This window comes from Quercus robur, chromosome 5 (genome assembly GCF_932294415.1).
Source record: "Quercus robur chromosome 5, dhQueRobu3.1, whole genome shotgun sequence".
NCBI lineage: Eukaryota > Viridiplantae > Streptophyta > Magnoliopsida > Fagales > Fagaceae > Quercus > Quercus robur.
In genome coordinates, this window is record NC_065538.1 from 6,979,897 (window position 1) to 7,001,980 (window position 22,084).

The 22,084-nt window shown below is 34.5% G+C and overlaps 2 protein-coding genes across 4 annotated transcripts in view; both read right to left on the reverse strand.

Annotated features, from left to right (window-relative positions):
- Window positions 1–22,084, reverse strand: part of LOC126724976 (omega-amidase, chloroplastic-like) — a 64,220-nt gene that overhangs the window by 38,713 nt on the left and 3,423 nt on the right. Inside the window, exon 1 of one of the 3 annotated variants that reach the window (XM_050429435.1) lies at window positions 77–470. The exons of the other annotated variants lie outside the window; for them this stretch is intronic. Coding sequence (XP_050285392.1) covers window positions 77–163 — 87 coding nt within the window. The 5' untranslated portion in view covers window positions 164–470. Of the gene's footprint in view, window positions 1–76; window positions 471–22,084 lie in introns of those variants that run through there. 3 annotated transcript variants of the gene reach the window in all.
- Window positions 19,754–22,068, reverse strand: LOC126724706 (omega-amidase, chloroplastic-like). The gene is made up of 10 exons (XM_050429087.1): window positions 22,048–22,068; window positions 21,774–21,915; window positions 21,465–21,685; window positions 21,250–21,343; window positions 21,024–21,098; window positions 20,857–20,935; window positions 20,551–20,566; window positions 20,385–20,465; window positions 20,205–20,287; window positions 19,754–19,966 (listed from the first exon to the last, which is right to left on the reverse strand). Exons 1-10 carry the CDS (start codon window positions 22,066–22,068, stop codon window positions 19,888–19,890), a joined length of 891 nt encoding a protein of 296 aa, XP_050285044.1. The 3' UTR covers window positions 19,754–19,887.

A 22,084-nucleotide genomic window follows, 5' to 3' on the forward strand; every position in this document is an offset into this window, starting at 1 on the left:
TAACTAAAGGACCAGAAGAACAAAATATAGGATAAGATTTGAAGTAAAAAAAGAAAAGAAAAAAAAGGAACCAAACCTTTGTAATATTACTGGCTACTTGTAGTCGTTCTGAGGCAGCCATCATGGTGTGCTCTATGGAGCTTGGTGTAGAAGATGCCATCATTGCATTCACAAATCACACCCCAAGAGTGAGCTGATGCTATTTAGGCAAAAGAAAGTTCTAGCACCAATAATTCTCAAAGTTTGTGTTTTTGTTTTTCCCTATAGTCAACAGGCCTATCTATTCTGCGCATGCAGAGTTGTCGTCTTATAAGGTCGTAATTCGTCCCCACTCCCTAGCTCAGAGAAGTCACTGAGAATTTGCTTTAGGCCAGACTGAACTAATTAATAGGAAAATTTATTATTCTGTATTCTCAATTTCTCAGTCTATAGTGTCTTGGTACTTTTTTTTCCCCCTCTCTCAGATAAATAAATAATTTTGATATGAATTTAATTAGTTAATGGAACTTATTATATGTAGAAAGAGGGAGTATCACATCACTGTCTTCCTAGTCCTAGAGCACTGCGTATAACTGGTTTAGCCACTGTAAAAACGTTTGGTCCTGAATAATATATGATATATAATAGATTAATAGGGAGTCGGAAATTTTATTATTCAGAAGATTAACATGTGCTGGCGCAGGGTTGTGATTAGTGATCACACTATAAGATGATGTACCTTCATATACTCTATTATACCCACTTGGTGGATGATGTTGCTTCAATAACATATGAGTGAATTAATTAATATTTTTATTAGTTTTTTTTTTTTTTGAGAAAACTTATTTTTATTACTTAGGTTTTATTAAACAATCATATTTTTTAAATGAGTTCAAATCTTCTATCCCACTTTTCCTACTCTACTTTACACTCCATCTATTTGAGTTAATACTAATTTTCTGCCTTCTCTTATAAAAATTTCCTAAAATAAATAAATAACCATACACATTCCCACTGGGCAGCACCGAATTGCCGACATAATCAATGGCCAAACACCACTACCAAATTCACCCAGTCCAATTTGTGGTACATTGAAAAGAAGAAGAAGAAGATTACATGAAGATCTCCAAATAACCAAAGCCATATCAGTATATCACACATATTTAATGGTTATATACTAAACAACACCGAAGCTAGAGATTTTCAATTTGGCCCATCTTCAAACAACTTCTCATAACTTTTGAGCATAAATTAAACCCAATTATCTTATTCCCACCTCTATATTTATCAAAATCCCCAATAACAAAACAATTTCAAGCAATCGGACTATAATTTCTAACCAAAATCGGTCTTTGAAAGTCAAGTACAAGAATTAAGTCACGGCATCTAAATTTTCTCAATGCAATAATGCCTCTCAACGGTAATCTAAAATAGCACTTTATTTTGTTTCCTCTCCTCAGTTTTCACCAGAACTAAACAGGTAAACTAATACCCACTTATGGATCTGAAGACAAGGTGGCATGGTGTGTATTTGGTGGCGGTGTATGGCTGTGACTTGTGTGGAATATGGTTGTGACTGGCGCTATTAATGACTTTAGCGATCTTTTCCTAGTGTCATCAGCAAAGGTTGACGGTAGCAGTGACGACTCTAGGAATTTTGTTCAAAGTGTTACTTAGGAAGCATAAATTACACAATCTTATTTATTTATTTATTTTTTTTTTAGCTTTTAGGTAATTAGGTTTGATTCAATGTTATTAATTTCATTCCATTCCGGCCAGAAAATACCGTGCCGGTAAACAAACCAGAACAGTAACCCACCCTATTCCACTTCAGAAAAATTTTTGGATCATTCCGGTCTATTTCGGGTGTTTCAGTAAATAATAGCCGAAATTCAAAATTCGGCTGGCATGAAGTTTGTGCTAAAAAAAAAAAAAAATTTTTCTTAAAACCAGAACAAATTTGCATTCTGTAAACCAAAAAACCTCAAAAGGAAAAAAAAAAATGAAATGAAATGAACAAAGGTACCTGTACAGCTAAAAAAAAAGTCGTATTGAGAAATTTAAAACTCAAAACTTAAGAAGAGGCAATGCCACACTAGTATTGGTAGAAGACACAGACGAACAAGGAGGAAGGCAAAATGTAGATGTAAAAGTGTAGATGAAGATGTGATAAAATTTAAAAGTATGAAGTGTAAAAATCAAGAAGACAAAAGACGTGTGTGGTTAAGAATAAATAAAAAAAAAATTAAAAATGAGAAGTAAGTACTATATGTCTGGTGAGAAAATATAATAAAAGGTAGAAAATTGTGTTGTATTGGACAGTGTGTTGAGTCGAAGAAATCAAACCACTGCCCAATCTGTAGTGGTTTCATTATATATATATATATATATATATTTTTTTTTTTTTCAAATTTTAGTTCAATTTTTTTTTGAGTTTTTTATTTTTGCTTGAAAGACTCCAAAATATATATATATATATATATATATATTTTTTTTTTATGAACTCAAAACGATAGAAAACTTTATTGAAACGAAATAGAATACAAGTAAAAGAATGGGCATTAAGCTCAAATTTTGTTTTTCTTTTCTTTTTTTCATTGGAAACAGGGGAACAATAAACCATTAAAACAAGTGCCCAGGGAAAGGACCAAAACAAAGTGTAGCCCAAAGGCATTACACCTTTGTCCACTGCGAACCTATCAAACCTGTTCTGCCATCATCAGTTGAAAGACTCCAATATAATGTTAAGTTACTCAAATTATGAACCAAAATTTAATTTTATTGACATAAAAAAATTCAGGGGGTTCCTAAAATTTTTTTTAAAGGTAAATAAATATAAAATTTTAAATTATTATATATAAATCTTTTTTTTTCTCTTTTAATTTTTTTATTTAATTTAGGAAACTTAAATAAGAAATAACAGAAAATTAGTATTTAATTAAATGGATAAACATGTGACAAGTTTTTATTTATGAAGTATAAAGTGGAACAGAAAATGTAAGACAGAAAATTTGGACTCACTTCACAAACCCCCGCACCATTTTTTTTCAAACTCAAAGGCAACATTCATTATATGAAAAAACTAGAAGTTTCCAACAAAAAACATGCTAGGTCGCTAACTCTTTACCCAGGAAATAAATAAAGAGAGATACAAAAGTAACAAAACTTTTGACTCAAAAAAAAAAAAAAATCCTATAAAAAGAAAAAAAAAATTCTTTTATTCAAGGTTAGAAATTGACGCACACCAAGACAACAATTAAGCAAAACCCAACAAGGAAAAGAAAGCAAAACCAAATAGGCAGAAGAATTCGAGAAGAAATTTCTCAAAAATATTTTTCATGAATATATTCTATAGAGCATTTAAAAAATTATACTCTTTTTTTTTTTTTAATAATACACCATAATTCTCCTAATAAATTGGAATAATAAATATATAACCCCTCTAAAGAATTAAATCCTATAGTAAATAGAAACAAACTAACAAACAAGGCCTGTGATAATAAAACCCTAGAAGCCAAAAAAAAAAAAAAAAAAAAAAAAAAAAAACCCTAAAACTAAAAGCCGTCCTTGTCCTCCACGGATGCCTTGGAGTTGGATAGCCAGATAATTCAGGAAGGCCATGATGGCACTAGGCTTGCCGAGGTTTGTCACATTGACAACCTCATAGAAGAAGTGTTGGTTGAAATACTCTGTAGGCTTTCTTTGAAGCGTGTTCATCAATGCAAGTGTGTGTCCAAGCATTGGCGATCTTTGATTTCCAGTCCTGACTTCATAAACTGGTACATAAACTATAAACCACACAACTCGCTCTCACACTTCTCTTTGATTTCACAAAGCAAACGGCCCAAGAAAGATGGTTGGCTTCATCACATTAAATATTACAAAGAACGTCGTCGTGACATTCTTGTTATTTCTGTGGAAAAAGTATTCAAATCCAGAGGTTTCTCTTTCAAGTTCCTACCTGTACAACCTGTTTGTTTATTGGGGTTTTGTAATGGGTTAGTTTTATGCTCAAATGGTGATAAGAACATGTTCTTCGTATGTAATCCTCAAACAAGGCAATGGCTTCAACTTCCTCGTCTTTGCCCTTGGTATAAGGCTGAGAGTGATGAAACCCTTGTAGGGTTTATGTCTGATTATTACTATGACAAAGAGGGAGCCAAATTCGGAAGTAATACTTGGTGCAAGGTTGTGTTTATTAACAAACATGAATTGGATTATAGTAATCTAATAAATGTTAATATATTTTCATCAGAGACAGGACAATGGTTTAAGAAAGTCGTGTCGTGCCAACGTTTTTTTACTTTCGATTTTAACCGTTGTTCTTCTTCTTCCACAATATGCAATGGAATTCAGCATTGGTTAGACCCTAGGTATGGCTTTATTTCATATGATCTGTGCAATAATGCTGATTGCTTTGGTTTCATTCATCTGCCTAATGAAAGGCACTTTGACATGGAATGTGATTCTAGCTTTGGAGTGTGTCAAGGGTGTCTAATGGTATCTGTGTATGAGGAAGTTGATATTTTGAGGGTCTGGACACTTAGGGATTATTACAAAGGTGAATGGCAATTGGAGCACAGGATTGATAATCTTAGTGATCTTGTTGATCTGCCAGCACAAGTGTTCGAACATGGATTTGAATTTGAAGTAACTTTCAGTCCAGTTGATGATAATGAATGGTATTTTTCGATTTTCAACACCAAATACAAGACAGACTCGGCCATATCTTCTTACAAAATCAAGAATGAGAACTTTGAACTGTTTTGGCGGTCACGTTGGGGGTCAGGCAATCAATTGGATAGGGTGTTCCCATTCGAGCTGCCATGCTGGCCAACACCAATTCCTAAATTCAAGCCATACCGAAACCTCCTACTAGATGAATTGCCTGATCTTGGAGAAATTATACTGTCATCTGGTGGACCACATCACTTGTCCACCATTTCACTAAAAAACTCCCACTTGTTTAAAATTGTTAAGTCAGTAATCAATTTTTGTTATAAAAAAAAAAATAATAATAACTCAGAAATTTTAAACAAGTGATAATTTTTAAGTGGAATGGTAGACCACGTCACATATCCACCATGAGGACCTTATAATTTCTCGTGATCTTCGTCTATAATTTGTTGAGACTATTGACATTGACGATACAATTAGTTATTTCAAGTGCCATAATTTGTTTAGCTATCTTGCTCCATCGTGTGTACTTAATTTTCTAAATTTATTCATTTTATATATATAACTACTTGGGCAGTACAAACTGAATTTATGTATTGCTGCCTTTAACAATGTTCATTGCTTTCTTTTCATCATGCCCCATAACAGTTAAATCACATGTATTTCTTTCGCACTGTTGAGAAAAGAGATGAATGAACTCAAAGCTTTTGTGCTTTAGCCAACAATTTTAAATTGATTTGTAGAAAATTCTTTCTTGAGAAAGAATATGTAGAAAATTCAATAGCCAATTTTATGCTTGCAAACCTTTTAGTAGCTACTAGCTATATTGCATATGGGTAATATCCAACCTGCTGTTACTTATCAAAAATATCCCGCCTGTTATTATTGTAACTGGGTGGGTCATACTTTGTGCACCATTACATGTTCTCCATGGTTATCCACTTAGAATCAGTTATCAAAATTTTCTACCAGCAACAAAAGCCTCGCTAACCCAAAATATCAAAAATGGAGTGAGACAAAATAATAGTAAATATATAACTTCCGTAAAAGTAGTAAAAATTATTGGACCTTATATATGTGACCGATCTTGACTAGTTTGTTAAGGATTCATAGCCAACCTAAAAACTATTGAACTAAAGTTTATTTGTTGTTGTTGCAAAAGCCTCTTATCCCAATACATCAGCCAATAGTGAATGCATTTGCAGGGTTGTGAAGATAATTAGTAGTTAGTTAGTGGATGTGTGACCAAAGGAGCATATCTAATGATATGATAATGTTTTCTTTTCGTAATATAATTCAGCAAACTAAGCTATTTCCATGTTTTGTTGTATTCTAAGGGTGATAGCAGGATAAGGTGAAGACTTACGCCTGCGCAGAGGACTTTTTGCTGTAGGTAAAATGACTAGTTGATTGACATATGTGAGATTATTTGTTGGTTTAGCCAGTGGTAACTATTTTAGGTTTGTTGCAATCGAACTTAATGTTAGGTGGTGTGAAATTTTTCATTACATACATTGAAATGTATTACTATATATCTTCCTTTCACATAAGAGTGTGGTTTTTATAGACTCGCAAGTTTGTATATGAATTCCACTTTTATATGAGAGAGAAACATAGCACCCTTGGTGTATACATAGTTATTTCTCCATCACTAATAAAGGAGGAGGGGGTTCAATTTTAAAGTTTCATGCATGCTAAATAATATAACCAATAGGCACCACAAGGAGAAACAAGCATTCCATTTAGTACGATAATTTCCATGACTAAGAAGAGAAAATTACAACTGCTTCAGATATATTCTCATTTCCCACCAATTTGGTGAGAGCTTGCTCGGGAGGAAAACATTCCATCAAAGACAATGTGATAGAAAATCATGTAATTTGAGACAAACACAACAAAAGACAACTAAATATCCAGAGAAAATTCAGAACCCCTAAACAAAATAAAAACCATTCCATCAGCATGCATTCAGTGACATGAAGTTGCTAAAAATTTCTCTTTGTCTGGGAAGTAAGCTTAAATTTTTCTTCAGCTTCAACCTGCTGGTGAATGTTAGTTTTTTATGCCCAGTCTGGATGAAATTTTAACACGGCTTGTTTGTAAGCTGTTTGCACCTAAAATTAAGAAATAATTAATATTAAAGAACAGAAAAAGTTTTATGTAATAAGTTGTAGTTGTGGCATATATAATGAGAATTAAACCAAACTCAAACCCATACAATTCAAATACGCCAAATTCCTATACAAGTGTTGTAGTCATTTTTGTTCTATTGGTGTAGAAAAATGCATAGACTCCTATGATACTTACAGTGGATTCTAGTTCAATTATTTTTTGCAACATAAAAGTGTACTATCAATTTTACTACTAAAGATTTACAAACTAAAATGATAATAAATGTGATTGGTGACCATGTCTAGGGTTGTCCACGGGTTGGGCCGGGTCGATTTTAGACCCAACCTAGACTTGACTCGCCGGTGTCGAGTGGAGGGGCGGAGGAACCCGAAACTGATAGCCGGAAAAATCGTCGGTTTGATTTCAAGTGATGGTTAGCGTCGGTAGGGCCAAGTTGGTTGCCAGAATTAAAAAGGCATCAAAATCTAAAAAAAATGAGTAGCCGAAATCTAGAAAATATTACCGGAAACTGGAAAAATCTCATCGGAAACTGGATTTTTTTTATGAAATCTGCATTTTTTTGGCTAGAAATTGCTGGGATTTGGCCTAATCTGGCTGAATCCCACCAGATCTAGTTGGATCTGGTCAAGATCTCGCTAGATCTGGTCGAGATCTCGCCGGATCTGACTTGTTTTTGCAAGATTTGGCTGGATATTTTTGTAGCTCCAGTCGGGTTCGAGTTGCTCCGGTTTTGGAGATGCAAACCCACCACTCGACCCGCCGGTGTCGGTTTTTGAGAACGGGAACCCGCCGTTGACCGACTGGACCTTCGGTTCGAGCAGTTTGACCTGGTTGTCGGGCTCCAGTCGGGTCTGGATAGCCCTAACCATGTCAACAACATAATCAATAAGTTTCTTAATTATTATTATTGTTATAATTATTTTTCTGTATTTAAAAGTTGACACATCAATTTAGAAGGTTTAGTTAGTAAAATTTTACTACCCCTTAGAAGGTTCCATTTAATATGTGATTCCATTAACTTGTACGCATTGCAAGACTTCAGTTGCATATTTACCTATGCCTTTTTTTGTTGGAAAATCAAGCATAATTACATTAGCCTTTTTGTATGTATGATATCTATATATCTATGTATGGATGTGTGTGTATATACATATAGTATGTATGTTTGTGTGTGTATGTATATATATATATATATATATATATATATATATTTCCAACTAACCTCATGTGGCAGGGGATCAGAATCACCTCCAAGTTTGATTCCTAGGTCCCGAAGCAATGTGGCCATATCCGAGGTTTCCAATTTATCAAGCTCCTTCCTTATTTCAACACGAAGCTGCTCTTTCAAGTTCATATTTTCCTCATCCTTGATTTGCCATCATTAAGTTGCTCTTTCAAGTTCATATTTTCCTCATCCTTGATTTGCCATCATTTAGCAGATGGGGGAAAAACATAGTAGTTAGTAAACGAGCAATGTTGGAAACTTTAAGTCATGTCTTGCAAAAGTTTGAGAAGGAAATATATAAACAACAGGCAAATACAGCACAAAGACACAAAATTGGATTTAAGAGCTAAACCAAAGCTGACTACGGGAAAGTAGCCTTGCAAAATGAAGATACAATTGTTAAAATATATTATCACTATCTTCATGTCTTGCATGTCTAGATTCAATATTCTGATATTCTATGTTTTTTTGAGAATCATTCAATATTCTAATACCATTGTATTAGCATGCATACTACACCTTGCATTACACCTATACTTTGTATTGTACTTCCATACCATTAGACCTCGGTTTTTAAGCTTATATAAAGTCCCCTATGTACAATTTAGATGTGTTAATACTTAATCTGAATGTAGTATCCAAACAGATACTAAGTGTATGTTTGGATTGGTGTTTTTTTAGCAAATCTGTGCATTTGTATTTCTTTTGTGGATCCATGGGTACTGTTCATTGACCCACAAAAGTCAGCAAAACACAGTTCTCTCTCTCTCTCTCTCTCTCTTCTCTCTCTCTCTCTTTGGGTCTCACAGTACTATTTATACATTTAAAAATTATTTTACTACAATATTTTCAACAATAAATTTTCAATTTTTAACAAATAAACACTATCCAAACACACTCTAAGCTGTCAATGCCATCAGAGTTTCATACCACTTTTAAAAGGTTTTTGGTAAGCAAAATATATTGAAGAGAGCCAATTAGATATTGGAAAGGACAGCACTGGGCCAAGAAAAGAAAGTTGAACTAAAGAGAAGACTTTTAAGTTACAGGAAAGAAAAGTGAAAGTTGTAAAATCTTTTTAAGATGTTGAAACTTCTAAAACTAAAAGAAGCCAAAAATAAAAGTCTAAATTCTAAAATAATGGGTGTCAAATTGGGAAGGGGAGAGAGTAATAGAGTGACACGAAAAAGCCGCAAATGGGGGGAGGGCAATTATTTTTTTCGGGGGCCAGGTCTTCCAAAAAAGAGATGTCTTGTTTTTACTCACAGTAAATCAACCTTTAAAAAATTTTGTGGGGGCCATGGGCCCCATCTTTTATCCATAGTCCCATCCCTGCAATTTGCAAATGGTTCAAAGTCTAAAATATACTCCGATCACAACAAATGCTAGTGATTTCTAAGGTTTGGATCTAAATCATATATACCTATGCCACAATTGTTGGTTTATCTCCTGCAGCAAAGAAGTCAGATTCCTTGAGTGTAATAAAAAAAATTCTCTAGAAAGAATATGATATGGTTCAAAATTTCCAATCTAGGAAGAATAAACATTTTTATTTAAGGTGTTATATCTATATTGTATCTGTGTCGTACCTGTGTCATATTGATATCATACTGATTATTTTATGTAATAATTTTTTTAGAAATTACTTATATCGCTATGTCGTACCCGTACCCGTGTCCGTATCCATACCCGTATTTATTGAAAATCATATTACATATTACATATGCTCCTAAAATCTTAATCAAAATACATATGTATATGTGCTCACATTTTTATGCTTTGTCTTAAGCCATCAGGTCCAAATACACGGCTAGTATTATACAATCGGCCATTACTGGATTCAGGCACAGATCCACTAAGAAGTGTGATTCCATGAGAGCAACCAGCTTCGGATAACATGGAAAATGTAGGTGAGGCAAATGAGATAATTTAGCTGTATATTTTTTTGCCTTCGCTATCTTTTTAGAGAAAAGATAGTGATTTTATTCATGAAAATCTGATGCAAATGAGATAATTTTTTATAATACATAAATCCTACATTTCTAACATTTTATTTTACCCCCCCAAAAAAAAAAAAAAGTCCAACATTGCCATTTCCTAACAAAACAGTCCTTTTTTTTTTTTTTTTAATTGTATTATTATTATATTTTTTATAACAATACGTAACAGAGGATTTAGATTGGGTCTTTCTGGTCCCAAAAAAAAAAAAAAAAAAAATCTAGATACGTTCTTTTTCTTTGTACGTCCTCCAAAAAAAATACGCCTTCCACGCAATCAAATGTAGATCACCTACCACTTTCTGGTCAAACCAACCATTTTAAATTTTAATGCCCTCACCATTCATCATATTTCACTTCTCTTTCCAAGAATCACAACCCATCAACTTCTTTCCTTCGTCTGTCTTATTCTCCTACCAAATACGGCAATACCATAAAGGGAAGCTTGGACTCCAAAAATCTGTCTGATGAAACAAAAATTCAGTTTTTGTAGGATTGTTCAAGGATGGTAGGATCGTGTAAATCTACCGAGCATCTCTATCTTTTTGAGGTGCTACAAAATAAGGCTCATAGCGAAATTGCATTATGCCTATAACAGAAAATTTTGAGGTGCTACAGAGTTTTCAGTACCTGGTTATCTGCTGCTCTGAAAGTTTAGAAATAATGTGTTAGTGAAGATAAGTATTGTTGCTATGATTGGTTTTTGTAAATACTCAATTCAGGGGGGAAAATGTTTGAGCAGAAGAAGCCTATAGTAGGTGGTTTCAAACGATCTATTGTAGGTGGCTTTTTTTCTATATCACTTTTTATGACGTATAAGATGTATACAAAGACTTACTATTTAATGGAATCTACACTTTATAAATGTAATAATATATAAAACACATTAAATTAATACAATGGGATAATATCCTTTCAAATCTTTATTTATATATCTAAACGTTAAATAATAGCATTTATTATTGCTATGTTCTTACTGCAATTTGCTACACGCCACTTTTCCTAATAAAGTAATCAAATTAAGTGGAAAGAAATAAGACCCATAGTATATTACAATTGGTGTAGCATAAAATTGAATACTCATAATAGAACAAAGGACTATCAATTTTCACATAGACCACATAGATTTTCTTCATCAGTATCAATGTTATCAACTTTTTGACTTGTTTCTAAAAAGAAAACAAAAAAACTTTCTGACTTCTTTTGCCTTAACCCACACTCCAATCCTGAGGTGGGGGGACTTGTTAACCACTACACATTTTCTACCTTGTGGCATAATTTCCATGTAAAACCATATGTCAAGTGTCCAACTTCTAGATACCGTGTTCTTTTTATTTTATATATATATATATATGTTTTTTTTTTTTTAACAATAATCATTGATGAGCTAAATAAAGTTGAATCCCACTAGTAATATTGAAAACTTTGTCTACCTAATAGTTGATTTTTTTTTTTTTTTTTTCCAAACTTCGTTTGCCTTGAACTTTTATTTGTTTACACTAACCTGAACTAAAGGAAGTGGAGGTAGATGTTACTATTATTCTAATTTCTATGTATTTCTTGTTATTTCCGTTTTTTTATTAGATAAGCAACTGGTTGATCCCGAGAGAGAGAGAGAGAGAGAGAGTAGTTTAAGTATTATTGAAGATGGCAAGGTAAAAAAGAAAAAAAAAATCAAATAAGAGTGTCAGATGATGGAAATGTCAAGAGAGCCTCTGCACTACAAGATGCAAAAGGCAATACATGATCATGATGTATATCGAGGTACCTTTGATTTAAAGAGTGCCTATGGAATTGCTACGGATGAGGATTCTGAGGTGACTACTAGTAGTTTTGGGTGGATTTGGAAATTAAAGACGTTGCCTCGTATAAAAACCTTTTTGTGGATGTGTTTCCATGGCAGTATTGGGGTCAAAGAATGTCTTGTGAGGAGAAGAGTAATTGAGGAGGATTTGTGTCCCATATGCCAAAGGGAGCCGGAATCAATTCTACATGCTTTAAGGGATTGTCGGAGAGTTAAGGATATTTGGAGACAGCTAGGGGTTAAGGAGACAGAACGGGGTTTTTGGGTGAGCAACTTACAAGATTGGTTGATTCTGAATGGAAAGAACAACAAAAGACATATTCAAGGGAAGCCTCCTTGGAGTACTAGCTTTCTTTTTGCTGTTTGGAATGTGTGGAAGAGCAGAAACAACTTTGTTTTCAACAGAAAAGATCAGAACCCGAAGCTGGCTTTGGAGATTGAGAACCAAGCTATGGAGTTTCTTTGTTATGTTGCCTCTCCAAGGAGTCCAGCCCGGAATGTGATCATGGGTATCAGATGGAAGAAACCTTTAAATGGGTGGAAAAAATTAAATACAGATGGGTCTTGTGCAGGAGGAACGGGTAAGGCTGGATGTGGAGGTATTATAAGGGATGAAAATGGGGATTGGGTAGCAGGTTTTGCGAGACATATTGGGGTAACTAACAGCCTTGTTGCAGAGTTATGGGGATTGAGAGATGGTCTCATTCTTTGCTGTGATCTTAATATTCCTTGTGTCATTGTTGAGGTAGATGCTAAGGTGGTGGTGGATGTCTTAAAAAACACAAGCTACGTAAATAATATTGTTTCCCCTTTGCTGGATGACTGCAGGTAGCTTGTAGCCCGTCTCCATCAGGTGCAGATCATTCACTGCTATCGTCAAGTTAATCGGTGCGCCGACTTATTGGCAAAAATGGGCTTGGAGCAAGAGTTAGATTTTGTCCAATTCCATTGTCTGCCTGTGGTTTTTTTGGAGTCTCTGCTTTTTGATAAGAATGGCTTGTTTGTTAACAGGGTATGCCCTGTTATAGTTGGTTCAGTTTAGTGTTGGTTCTTGTTGTAATGCATCGTATTTCTACCAAAAAAAAAAAGATCATGATGTATATCAAACCATTCCAGAACTTTTTTGTTTTATATACTAAGTGACAAAAGGTAGCATGAATTCATATGAAGCCAAGTGGTAAAGTAGTGAACAAACAATATAACATCTACACAAATTGTTGTGGAAATAGCACTCCAAGATTCAAATTAATAACAATAAATAATAGGCATATACACACACAAAAAAACCCCAGCATTTATGTGGTTTGGCAAACTACCTACATCCACAGGCAACAACAAAGGAATTTTCCCTTTAGAAGTAAGGAGAGACAAATGTTTGCGGTTTGCCAAACTAATTCTTTTGCTGTCACTCAATCTGTTGAATTCACTCCTTGCCTTGTCTATACTTCCACATTTTGAAAACATGTAGAACAATGCATTGGAAACGATCGAAGAGTGTTCGATCTGACATTGTTCAACAATAAGGGAAAAATCAATTGTCACATGCATATTTTATCGGAACATGGAAAAGCAAACAAATAAAAATACATGAAATTGAAAGTCTTAACGTTAACGCTAATAGAACCATTACACGAACTTTCTTATCACAGCAACCTTCACATGCTTTGCTAATGCTAATGTATTTGCCATTTCTATGTCCCCTAGTTGTGTACACGCTGAGATAGCCTCATTGCTTTCCAGTTTTCACATTCCTTTCCTTCATTTTCTTCTGTTCAATGGCTTCTTTTGCATACCCATTCTGTGCATAACAAACCATCATTACTGCCCAACTTGATGTGTCAGGCACTGGTATCTCATCAAACACTTCTCGGGACTCAACAACACTGCCACATTTCCCATATCCCGCAATCATTGCAGCCCAAGTAATTGATTTTTTTGCCAGCATGCTATAATACAATTCATTATAAATTCATATTATATGTGCGACTGATATTGAGTATGTGCGTCGTTTTTTATTTTCTTGTTATAATGTTATTTGTGCGAATTGTGATGTGTGTGCTTTGAGGGTTTTTTTTTTTTTCTTTTTTCTTTTTTTTTTCTTCTTTTCTTTTCAAGGTTTAGTAGTCATAATTTTCCATTCATCCTAGTTTGTTTGTAAATGTATAATATTAAATAAGTAAACCTCAAATTGGGATGAATGAATAATTATAACATTAAAAAAAAAGAAAAAAAAAAGCCTCATCGCATAAGCAAAGTACATGTGATGAGGCTAGTATTTTTTTCTAAGACTTCATTTATAACGTTGAAAACCTTTTAACTCAATTGATTGACACTTTTTGGTTTTTCTAAGGCATCCAAGAAAGAATGAATTTTTCACCTTTTGGTCTTTCTATGGCATTTAGTTAGAATTAGGATGAAAGAATGAAAAAGAAACTTAAGGAATATTGTGGGTTTAGAGTTTGAGGGATTTAATGCTATTAGAATTTTTTGTATGAATTCCACAACGTTGGGAAGGGGTAGAGTGAAATAAATAAAGGGGGAAGTTTTTTCTAGGAAGTTGCAATTGGTTTGTGGCGGTAGGTTGTTGTTGTTGTTTTTTTTTTTTTTTTTTCAATTTAATTTGATTTTTTTTATTTGTGATAAACATTGGGTAGTCTATCAACTATCTAGTGGAGAGCTTTTATTTTGTAGTTTTTTTCTATTAATTTTTGTCAATTTACAATTTTAAGTTTTCCTCATTTTTTTTTTTTTTTGGAATAAAGATAACTAATTAAATTAAAAGTATTTTTAACATTTCAAGAAATAATATACAGAAGAAGATTAGTATATAGATATATTTATTTATAATTATATATACATACATAGTAACCTCAAAGTGGTACGTTAAAATACATTGATACCGAAATATTCTATTCCAATAAACAAATTAAAATGAGATCTGAAACAGTATTCACAATATTAGAGTCTGTTTGATAGAGAAGTTTGAGTAATATTGTTTGTATTTTTTTGAAATACGTATGAGTGAAAAAATATATAAAAATACGTATAATATTGTTTGAAAATTAAAAATATGTGTTCAAAATACTCTACGGGGCATTAGTATTCCAAGCTTTACTAGTTTATGTTTTTTTTTAGCTGTGAGAGTTGAGACCCCAACAAAAACCCCAGGGATTAATCAAACAACGAAGGTCATTTCAGTATATCCATGACCCAAAAAAAAATAGCCCATTGTTCACGTTTAGTAAAAATAAAAAATAAAATACACTAGTAGTAGCCCATACCGTGTGGAAAAATCTTAAACAACGACTTTATCTTATTTTAGAAAATTAAGCTTGTGCCACGACTTGTGGCACCAGCAGTGCTCTATTTTAGACCGTATGAACAACTCGATCATCGTTGACATTGACCAGATCAATCTACGTTGACTTCATAGTCACTGATGAATATCAGTCATGCAGAATGGCTTTTTTGCTTGGTGTAAACTTAAATCACTGATAATTATCAGTAACAAGCTAAACTATCAAACATTTGAACATCATGGATCTTACTGTTGTGTTTCTGTTTCTGTCCTTGTTTGTGTCCTCATCACCTTTGGGGATTATCAAACTCAGTTCATGCAATGAAGCTCAGAGTCAAACTAATAATGTGAAATGCATCCACACTGAAAGAGAAGCACTTCTCAGCTTCAAGAAAGGCCTCACTGATCCTTCGGGAAGGCTTTCGTGTTGGGTTGGTGAAGATTGTTGCCAATGGAGAGGCATAGAGTGCAACAACCAATCAGGTCATGTTACCAAACTCGATCTTCGGCGTCCATTTGAATCAGAGTCATTGAGTGGTAAGATAAGCTCTTCCTTGATTCACTTGAAATATTTAAATTACTTGGACCTAAGCTTGAATGATTTTGAAGGCATTCAGATTCCCCAATTTTTTGGTATGCTAGAGAACCTGGTGTATCTCAATCTCTCTTATTCAGAATTTTATGGGGAGATTCCTCCTCATCTTGGCAATTTGTCAAGCTTGATGCATCTTGACCTTCATGAAAACATTTTCCTGTATGCCAAAAATTTGGATTGGCTGTCAAAACTCTCTTCTTTGAAGTACCTGGATTTGGGACTGAGTCTCAAAGATGTTGGAGCAGATTGGCTACAAGCTATTAATATGCTTCCTTCCCTTCTAGAGTTACATTTATCTTATTGTTACCTTGAAAGCCTTCCACCTTCCCTTCCATTCGTCAATTTCACATCTCTTTTAGTCCTTGATTTATCAGAGAACCAATTTCACTCTTCCATACCTCAGTGGCTGTTAAATCTTACATCTCTTTTTGCCCTTGATTTATCATTCAACCAATTTCACTCTTCCATACCTCAGTGGCTGTTTAATCTTGAGAGCCTCACCACACTTGATCTCAGACTTAATTTTTTACAAGGTCAATTCCCAAGCTTTTTTCAAAATCGTTGCAAACTGAAGACTGATTTATCAGCTTCCTTGAACAATAGCCTGGAGTCCCTAGATTTGAGTTATAACCAACTGGTAGGAAAAATTCCTGATTCATTGGGGAAACTTGGAAGCCTAAGATACCTCAATCTCGAAAACAACTCTTTTTGGGGTTCAATTCCATCTTCTATTGGGAACTTGTCATCCTTGGAAGAGTTGAACCTCTGTGCTAATGAGATGAATGGAACAATTCCTGAAAGTCTTGGACAACTCTCAGTGCTAGTCCATTTGTACCTGCGTGATAATTCCTGGGAAGGTGTCATCACAGAAGCTCAATTTATGAATCTCACAAGACTAGAAGAGTTTGTACTAACAACTGATAAAAATCAGTCCCTAGTTTTCAAAGTGACATACGACTGGGTTCCTCCGTTCAGGCTTTAAGGTCTTGGTCTAGAAAATTGTCTCATTGGCCCCAAATTTCCCGCATGGCTTCAAGTTCAAAATAAGCTTACTTTTGTCGCCCTTAAAAACATTGGAATCTCAGACACTATACCTGAAGAATGGTTCTCTAAGATATCTTCTCAACTCACTTACTTGGATCTATCCAATAATCAGATCACGGGGAATTTGCCTCACCAATTAGTATTTCCCAATGTAGATTTTATTGATCTAAGTTATAATCTCTTCAAGGGTCCTATCCCACTTTGGTTTACTAATGCGAGCGAGATATATCTGAGAAGAAATTTATTTTCAGGCCATATCCCGTCAAATATTGGTGATCTAATGCCAAAATTGGAAACTTTAGAGCTCTCGGAGAACTACCTTGATGGTAAAATTCCCTTATCTATACAAAAGATGAAAGCACTTAATGTACTTAACCTTGGGAGAAATCAGCTTTCGGGGGAGCTCTCTTATAATTGGAATGAGTCACAAAAATTGGTTATTGTGGATATTGGACACAACAACTTATCTGGAAAAATTCCGAGCTCAATGGGGTGCTTGAGTTCCCTTTCTATATTAGTGTTGAGCAACAACAATCTTCATGGAGAAATTCCTTCTTTGCAAAATTGTTCTCTTGTGAGAATTGATCTGGGTGGGAATCATCTCTCAGGAAACCTTCCGTCATGGATAAGACCAACAGTCTTTATCCTAATCATGCAGTCAAATATGTTTAGTGGAATCATCCCTCGACAATGGTGCAATCATCCATTTCTACAAATCTTAGATCTTGCACATAACAATCTTTTCGGGGGAATTCCAGACTGTTTGGACAATTTGACTGCTTTGGTTTATGGCAACAGCTTCCATCGTTCTTATAACTCAAGTTATATTGAGAAAGCAATCATAATGACAAAAGGTAGAGAGCTTGAATATAGCAACACTCTCCAATTTGTTACCAGCATTGATCTTTCAGGGAATAAGCTAACAGGGGGAATCCCTAATGAAATAGCAAGTCTCGGAAGGTTGGATACACTTAACCTGTCAATGAATCATCTAACTGGAAACATTCCCAAGAATATCGGAAACATGCGGTTGTTGGAAACACTTGATCTCTTGAGGAATAGTTTTTCTGGACCTATTCCTGAAAGCATGTCTTTTTTGACTTTCTTGGCACACTTGAACTTGTCATTTAACAATTTGACAGGAAGAATCCCAAATGGTAATCAACTCCAAACCCTAAATGATGCATCCATATACAAGGGCAACCCTTTATTGTGTGGGTCTACACTTCCGACCAAGTGCCTAGGAAATGAAACATCTAATGGCCCAACTTTTATAGGTGGCAGTGTTGAAGACAAACAAGATAGTGATGATACTGAAAGGCAGTGGTTCTATATTAGCATCGGACTTGGTTTTATTGTAGGCTTCTGGGGTGTTTGCGGCACCTTACTGGTGATCAAGTCATGGAGGCATTGGTATTTTCATTTCTGTGATGATATCAAAGATAGAATAGCACTAACAATTGCATTGAAAGTGTTCATTTGAAAAAGAAATTTGGGCTGGAAAAAAATTGAGTTTGCAAGGAAAATGCTCGTGCAACATTCTATTGTGCATGTAGAATTTGGTGAGACATGTGAGAGCTTGATTGAAATATTTTTTTGGCTTGTTGCTTTGAAGTGTGTTGTTTCTATATTGTATCTTTCGTGTGCTGTCTAAGTATTTGAAATGAAACTACTTTTTCATTTTAGGGTCATGCGTAGCAAGCTGAAGCAAGTGGTACAGATGGTGTATTGTCATGGTATATTATTTATTATTTTCATTTTTGGCTTATTAATCCATAATATCTTATCTGCATTGTGAACCAGTATTTTTTTTCTTTGAGTCCCCTCTTGCTTTCGAAAGAGCATTACTTGGTTTATCACTTGAACTTGTTATTGCAATAAGGGAAATCTTAAACATAAGAAAAGAACTCACTTGATAAGACATTCCAGCAGTTCAATCATGAACTACAGTGGCTTCAGTGTCAATTGAGGAAAAATTCCAAGGTATAGGCAATTAAAAGCAATGCTTGCAATTTTCTGTCAAATGCAAGCAATCTGCCTGATTAGCGTGAGGTATTTCTTTTCAGTTCATATACCTATAAAGAGGCAATCAAATAGCTATACTTTCTAACTACAGAACAACCAGGCCACAGAGACTGTCCACAGATCGCCACCCATTGGACCCCTTATTTATTGATTTCTGAGTTTCCAGTGTATGTGTGTGTCTTGGTGAGAGAGAGAGAGAGGGCAGTGCTCATTTTTATATACTTTTTCTTTCTTGATCCAATCCATTCAAATGGATCTACATATTATATATAGAGGCAAAAATTTGCAATGCAACAAATTGAATTTGCTCATGTGCAAGCATCTGGTGCCAAGAAATTTGACATAACTGGGCCCTTTTAAGTATCAATTCAGTTCAAAACTGAGCTTGGATGGAACTGAACAAGATTTGGCAAACGAATACATAGGTCAATGACTTTAATAGTCTGATTGGAGAAATTGATAACGGAGGACATGGGAGCGAATGAGGGAGGTCCAAAGGAACTGGTTTTCACAGTGGGGTATTTTGACAAACAGACTGCGTGCATACTGCCTAGCTGGGGTTATCACCAGGAGAGTAAGGGAGCTTAGTTAAGAGGTGGTGGTAGTGGTGGGGTTTAGGGTTTAAGGTTTTGAGTAAAACTGCTTAAGTTTGTTTCAGTTAGGCAACAGTTTTGCTGACTTGGATGAAATGGGTGGTGACTCTTTGGACAGTTGCAATAAGAGCTAAAGTTTGAAGGTGAAGGAAGAGACTTGGTTAACATTCCCTAGGCATCCTATGACTTTTGATTCCAACGTTTCCGAGTTAAGTAACTATTTTAGTAATGCCTCTGCAACTCAGGCGTTACTAAAATCTATGTATTACAATGAGAGTTCCTGTTTCAAGCCTACTACCTATTGCTTTTGGTACAAGAAATTTGCCAAACTTTTAAAATTTAAAATTGAATATTATTTTTAATATATAAATCTTTTGACATACGCACAGTACATGCAAAGAGCTACAAATAATTGTCATTAGTATTCCATGCAAAACAAAATTTAGATACATCAATGGAAAGGTTTTGGAAATGAATGCTATTCTTGTAAGTGAATTTTGTCATAAGGTTCACCTTTTTAAGGCTTTTGTCCTTCATGTCCATCAACACAAGTGTAAATGTCTGCCCTCTTTTGCTTGTCAAGTGGAAGGCCTTTCCTATATGTTTCAAAAGAGTAGTGATAATTACACACTATGTATTAAAATTATGAAATTGTATTTTTAAAACACAATTTCACAATTATAACTGAAACGTGTTTTCAAAATAGGATTTTACCTGGATTGTGTATGACAATGTATAACTTAGCATGTGCAACAATAATTATCATATCCATAACTTTGTGGGAAAAGTTGGATATGACATAAATGAATTGTAAGTTTCAAACTAGAATACTACCTTTGGAGTTCAATTTTGGAATAATCAATCTCAGCAACCACCATAGTCTCTTCATGCCCTGAGGTTGCAATTATCTCACCAGACTGCATATTACCATTAAAAAAAATTAAAAATCTAATGTTACATCTTTTATCTGTCATAAGGGAAGAAATTGAAGTGACTAAGTCCAAACTTTGATACCGGTCCAACAAGAGTAGAGTGCCCCCATATTGCATAGCTACCACTAGAATCTCGGGAGGGTGAGCAAGTAGCTACAAAGAACTGCCATCATAACAAAAAAGGCTTATAGTGAAATTGCATTTAGTCTGTAACAGAAAATTTTGAAATACTGTGGATTTTTCAGTACCTGGTTATCTGCTGCTCTGAAAGTTAGGAAATAATTTGTATTTGTTAGTATAGATAAATATTGCAGCTATAGCTGGATGTTATATACTCAATTCAAGGGGAAAAAACATTTGAGTTGAAGAAGCCTATATATTCTTATTGAGTAGTGCTAGGGACACACAAATTTTCACAAGTTTTTTCACAACTACCGACGTGCCAAGTTGTGATTGGAGCAATATAAGCTTTACCACTTTTAATAGCACCAATCACACAATGCCACATCAACAATTGTGAAAAATTGTGTGCCTCTAGATTTATTGATTCTTACTGTGCTCTCTGCATCACTTCCCATAACAATTCACCAGAGCTAATGTTGAGGGCCCCAGGATAGCATGTTATATGAGCACCTGCAGGCATTTACAATAAAGTCTCTGTCATACATATCATATGCGTAGTATACTAGATGACCAATATTTTTTCAACAAAATGGAGAACCTTTTGCTCTATATAATACAGCAAGTTGAGGGAAGCATATATCATGACAGATTCCTACTCCAATGCGGCCAATGTCTGCATAGAACAATTGCTTATCTATGTTGAAAAAGTTGTTCATTAACCAGTAAAACTCAATGACTAATTTGTGTAAGCTTTTAGAGTATAATGTAATCTGATCGCAACAAAAGCTGGTGATTTTTTAGGTTGAAGTTTAAATTATATATACCTATGTCCACAATGGTAGGTTTGTCTCCCGCGGCAAAGAAGTCAGATTCCTTGAGTGTAATATCTCCTGGAATGTCAATATCAAACAAATGCATCTGCAAAGAACACGTTTGTTCTTTCAAAAGTTCTAAATGTGATAGTACGATTCAAATTTTCCAATACATGTTACATATGCTCCTAAAATCTTAAGCAAAATAGGTATGAATCTGTGCTTACTTTTCTATGCTTTGCTTTAAGCTTTCCGTCAGGTCCAAATACACAGCTAGTATTATACAATTGGCCATCACTGGATTCAGGCACAGATCCACCAACAATTGTGATTCCATGAGAACAAACAGCTTCGAATAACATGGAAAATGTTGGTGAGGCATCCTCATTCTCAAAATCCTTAGCGAATTTTGCAAAGTAGTCATTTGAATAAGGACAGTCCACATTTCCTTCATTGAAAATAAGCAAATAAACAAGAATCGTGTTAATTTACAATGGCATCTAACAGACTATTATTTCAAACCACATTGCTATTGCCAATTGCAACTACCACATGGGTAGCTAGGCAACTCACAGGTAAATCAACAAGCCTTGCGCCGCACTCTACAGTAGCTTTAATAGAATTACGAGCACAAGCCAGATTCTGATTCTTCTCTGATGTAACAGATAGCTGATTCTGCTAGTGATAATTAAATAATTCTTCTATTCAGTTTTATTATGAGGAAATGACTAGAACCGAAAAATTGATTGATGTATTCATTTGTTTTCTTGATAATTAAACACATATACCAACTATATTAGTATGTACTACATGCAATAATTTATAGTACATGTTCATATATAGACTA

Excerpts from the sequence above, each read along its gene's own strand:
- LOC126724706 (XM_050429087.1), bottom strand. The coding sequence starts at position 22,068 with ATGTACTATAAATTATTGCAT. Across the intron at positions 21,916-22,047 it reads TGTACTATAAATTATTGCAT|CAGAATCAGCTATCTGTTAC; the intron begins GTAGTACATACT and ends AATTATCACTAG. Across the intron at positions 21,344-21,464 it reads TTAAAGCAAAGCATAGAAAA|ATGCATTTGTTTGATATTGA; the intron begins GTAAGCACAGAT and ends TGTTCTTTGCAG.